Source organism: Euphorbia lathyris, chromosome 6 (genome assembly GCF_963576675.1).
Source record: "Euphorbia lathyris chromosome 6, ddEupLath1.1, whole genome shotgun sequence".
Taxonomy (NCBI): domain Eukaryota; kingdom Viridiplantae; phylum Streptophyta; class Magnoliopsida; order Malpighiales; family Euphorbiaceae; genus Euphorbia; species Euphorbia lathyris.
This window is the reverse complement of record NC_088915.1, coordinates 63,556,859-63,565,811: the sequence shown is the minus strand read 5'-3', so window position 1 is coordinate 63,565,811 and position 8,953 is coordinate 63,556,859. Positions and strand designations below refer to the sequence as shown.

General features: G+C 33.3%; 1 protein-coding gene across 1 annotated transcript; it reads left to right on the top strand.

Annotated features, from left to right (window-relative positions):
• The first annotated feature begins 2,078 nt into the window (after positions 1–2,078).
• Positions 2,079–4,774, top strand: LOC136233796 (phospholipase A1-IIgamma-like). The gene is made up of 2 exons (XM_066023483.1): positions 2,079–2,645; positions 3,882–4,774. The coding sequence occupies exons 1-2, from the start codon at positions 2,079–2,081 to the stop codon at positions 4,482–4,484; spliced, it is 1,170 nt and encodes a 389-aa protein (XP_065879555.1). The 3' UTR covers positions 4,485–4,774.
• Positions 4,775–8,953: the final 4,179 nt, after the last annotated feature.

Sequence of the window (8,953 nt, the reverse complement as noted above, 5' to 3'; positions counted from 1 at the left end):
ACTAATATAAGTTTCTTATGGAGTCCTTCAAATTTCAAACTTGTGATTTGATATAATCGTTGAGTTTATATTGAAACTATAACGCTCATTTATAAACAAAATTGAGAAGAAATAGTGTTGATAATTTTAATTGATTGAATTTTGATAGATTAGGTCTATGAATTTAAAGTTGATAATTTGATTGTTTAATATTATAATAATAAAATGATAACTAATTTTTAAAAAAAAAAATTATATTAGATTGTATTTGATTTAAAGAATTGGTTTTTTTTTTTTTCGTTATATATTGAATTTAATTAGAAAATTGATATTATGTTAAAAATGGTATGGATTAAGTTATAAAATAGCTTTATGATACTATTCATTTAATTAATATTAATTACTATTAAATTGTGTTTATCATATTATTTTAATTGAATATAATTGAATTAACACATTACAAAATGTGGTTTCTCCTTTTTCACAGTGATTCAATGTTGTCGAGTCATCGATCATTAATCTAGCCGTCCAAATTTATATTCATAAACCACTTTTGAGGTGGAATAGAATGGAAAAATATATACAAAATGGCGATGGAAATGGACTCATTTAAGAACCAACAATATAATAATTTAAGCACCAATATATAAAACCGAAGGTAAGAAAACCAAATGTGATGGGTCATTAAAAAGGGTCTTAGAGACTGCAAGACAAAGAACGTCATATTATAATATACAGTGAGATAATCAGAAGCTTATTAGTTGTATGAAGGTTCAGTTGAATGACGAACTTAGCTCTACAATCCATTGAACCACACTTCAGGTTCATCACTAAATTGTTAGAGCTGGTAAAACATAAAGAAAATTTAAATAAACAATATTATTGCGTGTTCCACTAGTTTAGTCATATATTTGAACCAGTGATTTTTTTAACAACAATTAAATTCACTAATAGCAGAAGTATCTTAAGGTTAGGGAAATTTTCAAAGTCACAAAGTCACAAGAGATATAAAATTAAAGAATTATTTAATCTTTAATCTATTCAAAATTCTTGTTTTGCTACCTAATTTATCCAAATGTTGGTATTGCTCTATGACCTATTATTTGGTAATATTAGTCTCTTAACTTATAAAGTAATTCACAATCCACACTGATTGAGATTTCACCAATTTTGATCCGTCAGTAGCAAATGTTATCAAAATAACAAGTCAATAGAAAATAAGCAGATAAGTCAAGAAGCATATATATAACAACATTTTGGATATTTCAACAAATAATTAGTAATTTAAACCTTAAAAAAAGATAAAGGTATCCCTCTACTAATAAAGATATCAATATATGATAGAAGCAGGGGCGGAGACAGGGGCTGGGGGCCTGGCCTCTCTAGCTGTCGGAACCACCATGGCCACGAGTAGTTTTCGTCCTTATGTCTTCACAAAATTTGAAGTTGTGGTGGTTCTGGTCCCATATTTTCAAATTGGCCTAGGTCCTATTAGGTCTTCTCTAAATCCAAAATTCCAATTTTTTTAGGCTGTTAGACCCTCCTCTCTAAATCGAAATTTCTAATTTTTTTTGCCTGTTTAAACCCAAATTTTTAATTTTTTTTGTGAGTTAGACCCTTTTTAAATCTGAATTTCTAATTTCTTTTTTACCTAGGCCCTCTCTAAATCCGAATATTTTTTATTAGACACCGATTTAACAAAAAAAAATTACACACCACATATAAAATCGGTCCTCCAACCGAACAATCATTTATTCGCCACTGGATAGAAGCAAATGTCATACCTAGATGAAGTGTCCAAAGTTGGTTTCTTACCTCATCCTATCCTTATAGACAAAAGTTTATTAATTATGTGCATAAATAATTTGTTTTCAGTTGGAATAGTTAGGATTTCTTTTTAGCACTCTCAATTTCAAATCTTATAAACAACAAAAACAGTTATTCAGAGAGTTTGATCTCTTTAAGTATTCCTTCCGGCTCAAATCAAAATTCAACAAAACTATGAACAAAACAATTTAATTATGTGCACGCATATGCATACCTACCATGTCTCCTATAAGAATTAATGAAATCTCAAAAGAGTCACAAATATCATTATTATGTCGAGCATAGCACAAAATTGGAAGAACTTAAGTGGCCAGAATAACTGGGAAGGTCTATTAGATCCTCTCAACATTGATCTCCGTCGCTATATTATTCACTACGGTGAAAGAGCTCAAGCTATTATTGATGCCTTTAACGACCAGAAAATGTCTAAAGGCTACGGCTTGAACCGTTTTCCGGCGGAGGATTTCTTCTCTAAGGTTGGATTGGAACATGGGAATCCGTATAAGTATAGTTTGTGTAATTTTATTTATGCTAGATCGGAGATTAAGATGTTTAATTGGATTGTTGAGGGTGAATCTTGTTTGATTGGTTATGTGGCAGTGGCTACAGATGAAGGAAAGGGTGTGCTTGGAAGAAGAGATATTTTAATTTCTTGGAGAGGGATTGGGAGACATGATATGGATTTGAGTGAAGATGCTCTTGTTTTGTTTGTTTCTGGTTCGGAGATATTTGGAGAAAGTTGTGATGGTAATAATGTGAAAGTTCATAAGGGGTTTCATTCTGTTTATACTGCTAAAGATTTGGATTCTACTTATTCTAAGACCAGTGCTAGAGAGCAGGTGAGTTTCAAGTTTTGATTTGTTTATTTAATTGTATATGTGAGAAATCGACCGAAATATCATGGAATCAATTGAATTAAAAGTATAAAATATCTTAGGACTCGAACCCTTGACCAAACTAAAAACTCAAGCAGATGCTTATTAAGGTTTAATTACAATCCAGGGGAGGCCGCGTAGGGCCTCCCGGTTAAGAGGATCTCCGATCCAAAAAAAAATTAAAAAATTTCCTTATAAATTTCAAAATTGATTTCAATTATAATATAATAATACAAATTGTCTTTTTTTTATTAGTCATCGTCTCTTAACAACAACAATATAACAAGGGGCTTCAAAATTTATTTTCCAACTTTTCTCTTAACATTAATAGGGATGCGTTACAAATTTAGCTATATGGTTATTGGGAAAAGAAAAGTCATCATCTTCTTATAAAATAGTATAATTTCAAAGGCAAGATTCATCCGACAATATTATTTCAATGTCATTAACGGATGATGAGTTTTTTTCGGTAACAGAAAAGCCTTATTGGATGGTCAAAATGCTAGAGGTTGCAGGATAGCCCGAATATAAAATTGCACATGAAACGACGCTTGAAATTAGATTGTTTTGTACACAAGGGTTAGATCAATTTTCACTTAATAACTATAGGGATAATTTTGTACAAAATCTAACAATAATATATCAATTAATTGTTTAGTTCTTTGCAAATTACCAAAAAGTTTGATCTACAATTTGTTCTTTTTGTTGAGTCAAAAAATAATTATATTTCATATATATTAGAGTTAAATTTGTAAAAAAATTGAGTATTGGAGTTGCCAAGGTTTAGGAGTGCGACCGTCTAGGGTCAAAGTCAAAATGGGCTCAAATTGTTTTTTATTGTATATATAGTAATTTTTTTTTAATGTAGTTATAATACTCTTTCATACCTAGAAAATAACCAAATAAAATGATATTTTAGATCTAAAATAGACCCAAATTTCTATTTTAAATTTTTAAGTACAATTTTTTAAGAGCTTCTTATCTTTTTTTTGCCTAGGGTCTATAAAAATGTCAGGACCGGTACTATCTAGGGCCTGTAAAATACTGGAAGCGGCCCTGTTCAATTATAAAAAATAAAAGCACTAGGAGAAATTTTATATTATTCCAGAAGTAATGTTTTCGACCAATAAAAATCGTTTTGCTGCATTTCAGATTAAACTAAAAATGATGTTTTTAATTTTTTTTTTTTTTGGCTTTCAGGTTATAAAGGCGGTTAGGAAGCTAGTAGAGAAATACAAGGAAGAAGAAGTGAGTATAACAGTAACAGGTTATAGTCTTGGCGGAGCAATAGCTATTTTAAACGCAGTGGATATAGCAGCCAATGGACATAACAAAACAACAGGGCAGTCGGAGAAGACTTTTCCGGTGACTGCAATCGTGTTTGGTAGCCCTTGTGTCGGAAACAAAGACTTCAAAAAAGTGTTTGATGAACTCAAAGATGTTCACGTTTTAAGGATTGAAAATGTTCACGATCCTGTTCCTAAGCTTCCGTTAATAGGGTACGTCCATATCGGAAAAGAGGTGGAGATAGATTCTACGAAGTCGCCATATTTAAAACATGGGATGAAAATAGTACATAATTTGGAAGTTTATCTTCATGGAATTGCAGGGTTGAAAGGGGGAGATGAGTTTGAGTTAGCGATTGAAAGAGATATTTCACTTGTAAATAAGTATTTAGATGGAGTGAAAGATGAATATTTCGTACCGTTAGAATGGTGGGTAAGACATAATAATGGAATGTTTCAACAGGATGATGGTTCTTGGAAATTTGATGACTATGTGCCACGTCCTCCAACTCCATAATTATCGAAAGTAATAGTACGAACTGGAAAAATTTTAAAGTACTTCTGGAATAATACTCTCCATCAATAAATTCATAAACTAATATAAATAGTGGGGAGAACACTTGAATATCCGCTGGTTGTAGCAAACTCCATTTAACTTATGTATAGAAAGTTCATTTTTTAGGATGTACTCTAAAAATTTCAATTGAACATTTACAAGCATTGGAATTTAGAAAACTCCATCGTTAGTAAATACAAGATCTGTCGTTGAATAATAATAATAATAAATATTTTATTATACGTCTAGTATACCGCATATTCTTTTTGTTATAATAAGTTTGTTTTATACTAGAATATTTAAATAAATAAAAGGAAACAGTTACAAAGGATTGTATATAACATGATTTCTGAAAGTCTATTGCCTCAAATAATTTTTCATTGATTGAGAATATTAGCTTATAAAGAGATTTACAATGTTTGTAGTTACAACAAAATAACGTTTAAAAATGAGAATATATAATCTAATTCAAATACAAATAATAGCTAACTAAAATATTTATTTACAAATCAACCTTGATTTGGTTGACCAAGTCGTCCCTTATCATCCCCTCTCAAATTGATGGTGGGGGAATCTTCAACTTGCTTTTAAATCATAAAGGTTTTGTAAATATATCTGTTGTCAGATCAAGAGTTGAAATATTAGATATTTTAAGCTCCTTTTGTGCCACTTTATCACAGACAAAATGAAAATCGCTCTCCAAATGTTTGGATGGGTAATGAAAGATGGGATTGTCCATAAGGTATGTTGCACCCAAATTATCACACCACAAAACTGATGTTTTATTTGAATATATCCTAGTTCGCATAATAATATTATGAGCCAAAGTATTTTAGAGGCTAGGGAGGTGAGAGCTCGGTACTCTACCTCGGTGGAAGACCGAGAAACAGTGTGTTGTTTTTATGACCGCTATGAGACCAGATTTGCACCGAGATAAACTGCAAAGATGGAGATGGATTTTCTTTCATCAAGGTCGCTGCCCCAATTTTCATCGATGATCCCAGTGATATCGAGAGATTGGCCCCGATGAAAATAAAGATCGTATGTGGGAGTAGAATGAAGATAACCGAATATATGCTTTACTGCCTTCCAATGCTCAATGGTTGGGCAATGCATAAATTGATTGACTTTATTGAAAGAAAACCTCACATTTTGTCTCATGCTTGTAGTGTATTGACAACCTCCAATGATGCTATGATACAAGCTTGGGTTATTAAATGGTTCGCCATTCTCAAGAGTTAACTTGCTCGAGGTACAAGTCAGGGCTGAAATCCCTTTTTCATCGGTCATCTGAGCTCGGGTAAGGAGGTCTTTAACATATTTTTGATGATTTAAGTGAAGAGAGGATAACATCCAAGTTGCCTTCAGCCTAAGAAAATATCACAACTGCACAAGATCACGAATAGCAAATCATAACTGAAGTTTGGCAATGAGACGTTTGATTGTTGGATTATCCAACCATGTAATCAATATGTCATCGACATATAATAAACAATATAAATGGATATTTCTCATGAACATAATAGAGAGACAAATAAGCTCTAGAACATTGAAAATCAAGCTCATAAAGAGCAATTATCAAACATTTGTGCCACATCAATGGTGTTTTTATAAGCACATACAAAGTTTTCTTCTATTTACACACATGTGTTGGGAATTGAGGATGGACGAAACCAAGAGGTTGTTCCATAAAAATTACTTCACCAAGTGAAACATGAAGAAATGCATTCAATACGTCTAATTGATGTATATTCCACCCATTTGAAAGAGCAAGAGAAAAGAGCACTCAAATTATTGGCGGTTTAATCACGAGAGTGGACATTTCTTAAATTCAAGGTTGGGGTATTGATGAAACCCCTTTGCTACCAACAGAGCTTTATAACAATCCACCGAACCATCTGGGTTTAATTTGACACGAAATTACGAGCAACATCCAGTAATAATTGTTGCATTTACTAACTCACATGTACCATTTTCTATCAGGGCATTACAGTTTGCATTCATTGCATTTCACCATTCAGACTGTCTCATAGCTTTACTACAACATGTTGAGATCTCAATTTCAGCAATAACAATTTATCGGTCTTTACGCAAGTTACCATCTTATGTGTTTTCGTGGGAGTTGGGAGTTGGGAAAGGGGTAGTTTGGCCAGGCTGATTTTGAGGCATTGATGGGGAAGATTGTGTGGGTTGATTTTGATGAGTGTAGCTGCATATTTGGACAAATCAATGGCTAGTGGGATTGACGGTAATATGGCAGGTGCTTGGGGTTGTCAAGCTCTGATGGATTGAATGAGTTTTTCACATGACATATGGCATTATGGCTTGACTTGTGTTCTGCTCGCGAGACATTGGTGCATCAGTGTCAATATTTCTATTTGGTAGCAGTGGTATGGTCGTAAAAGGTTCTTTAAGTGATGAAAAAATGATTAGGGAAGAAGAGCCTGATTGATGTTTAGGGTTTAGGGTTTAGGGAAACTCATGTTCATTAACCCAACATGGCATCAGATGAAAATTTTATTAGTAAACAAATCAAAACACTTATAAACATTATGAATTTTGCTATAACCAAGAAATATACATTTTTTGGACTGATGAATCAATTTATGAGAGTATATGGATGAAGCCATAGATAATATAATCACTGAAAGTGGTCGAAACAAATTATAATTAGGAGATGTTCCAAACAATTTAGCATAAGGAGTGCAATAATCAATGCTTGAAACGGGCAATCAGTTAATGACATATCTCACACGAAAGCATAAGCCCAAAAAGAATTAGGTAATAATTTGGCATGATGTAGCAAGGAAAGACTGGTTTCAACCACATGGCAATGTTTTCACTCGGTACACCCATTTTGATAGACTGTTATTCTATGATTAATTCACATGGAAAGATATTTTGTTAATGCTTGAAACTGACCACCGGAATCAAATTGAGAAGTTTTAATTGGATGTCGGAAATGTTTTTCAACAAGTGTATGGAATTTTATGAATACACTCATAACTTCTTATTTATATTTCACATTGAACATCCATGAAAACTTACTATAGTGATCAAAGAAAAGCACATAGTAACGAAATTGATCATGTGAAACAATGGGTGTCGGACCCCAAACATCATAACATATTAGATTGAGTGGTCCCGAAATAACAAAATCAAATTTAGGAAAAGGTAAACGATGAGATTTACTAACACAACATGAATCACATAAATCATGCTTTTTATTATCATTGAAAACAACTTGCAAATTTGCATGCCCTAATCTAATATACCATAATGGAAGCGAAATATGAAAAGCTCGAACTTGATGAGGCAAAATCTCATATAACTACAATTCACATGTTGGAAGTGTTGTTTTTCCTACATGCCTCAAGCTGCATAATGTGCTTTGTGTCCGTTATTTCAAGCACAACCTGTTGTTGGTGTAGAAACCAGTGGCAAATACAGGATGAGTATGCTGGTGTTAGACGAGGTGTCGCGGCCTAATCTCCCGGGCGGACCGGGGGGTGGACAATCTCATGGCGACGTAAGCGGTGATTGGCGCCGAAAGCAACCAATCGTGGAATCAAGCTGCTCGGCAGGACCGGAGCTCGGAGATATGGAAGAGTCGCCACCCACGAATGGGAAAATGAACACCGATCCCTTGCGGGAGACAGGTGTGGGTTCGGGAAACTTAGGTACGAGCCGAGAAGGCTAGCTCCTTTCCGGAGAAAGGCTACTAGGCACCCCGACATCGCCCGGTTATGAACCACCGGCCTCCTACTCAGCATGTTAGGCGATAACGGACTAATCGTATACTTTTTTAAGTTTAAAATTCATTTGAAACCCTTTTCTTTCTTTTTTCAGAAACCGTTTTGAGCATATATTATTGAAAAGCCATACTAGTAAAGAATCACCCATTTATGTTATACATACACAGAGGAGGGGGAGAAAGAAGTGATTTATTTACAACTTCATTTACATGTCACGTTGTGTGTTTATTCTACACTAACTTATTTTCCCCAAAACGAGTTTATTTACATGGTTCGCACCTTAATCATCGTTGGAACGATTTAGGTGCGTTTTAAAACCCCGTTTGATGAAGTTTTACCCGAATCGCCGTTGGAACGACTCGAGTGTTTGAAAACGTTTGAGATAAAAACCTTTTAATGAGAAAACGTGGTTAAACATACAAGTCAATTTTATTTTGTACAAATCATTTAAGAAAGCGATTCAAAACTCTATTATTTACAATGAAAACGATTTTAATTACAAGGCTCGCTTAATCCGTCGTTTGGAACGGACTAAGGTTTTAAAGCGTGATGTTTTAAGAAACGATTTGAAATGTCAAGAAAACACTATTTATTTACATTAAGAATCTCCAAAAAAACCTTTAGTTTAAATAATTAAATTGAAAACTCTTTTTGTAATTTATTTTCCCCACTTAT

Bases quoted from the DNA above. Each gene is read 5' to 3' on its own strand.
- LOC136233796 (XM_066023483.1), top strand. From the start codon at position 2,079: ATGTCGAGCATAGCACAAAATTGGAAGAACTTAAGTGGCCAGAATAAC. The intron at 2,646-3,881 runs GTGAGTTTCAAG...TTTGGCTTTCAG, and splicing joins AGACCAGTGCTAGAGAGCAG to GTTATAAAGGCGGTTAGGAA.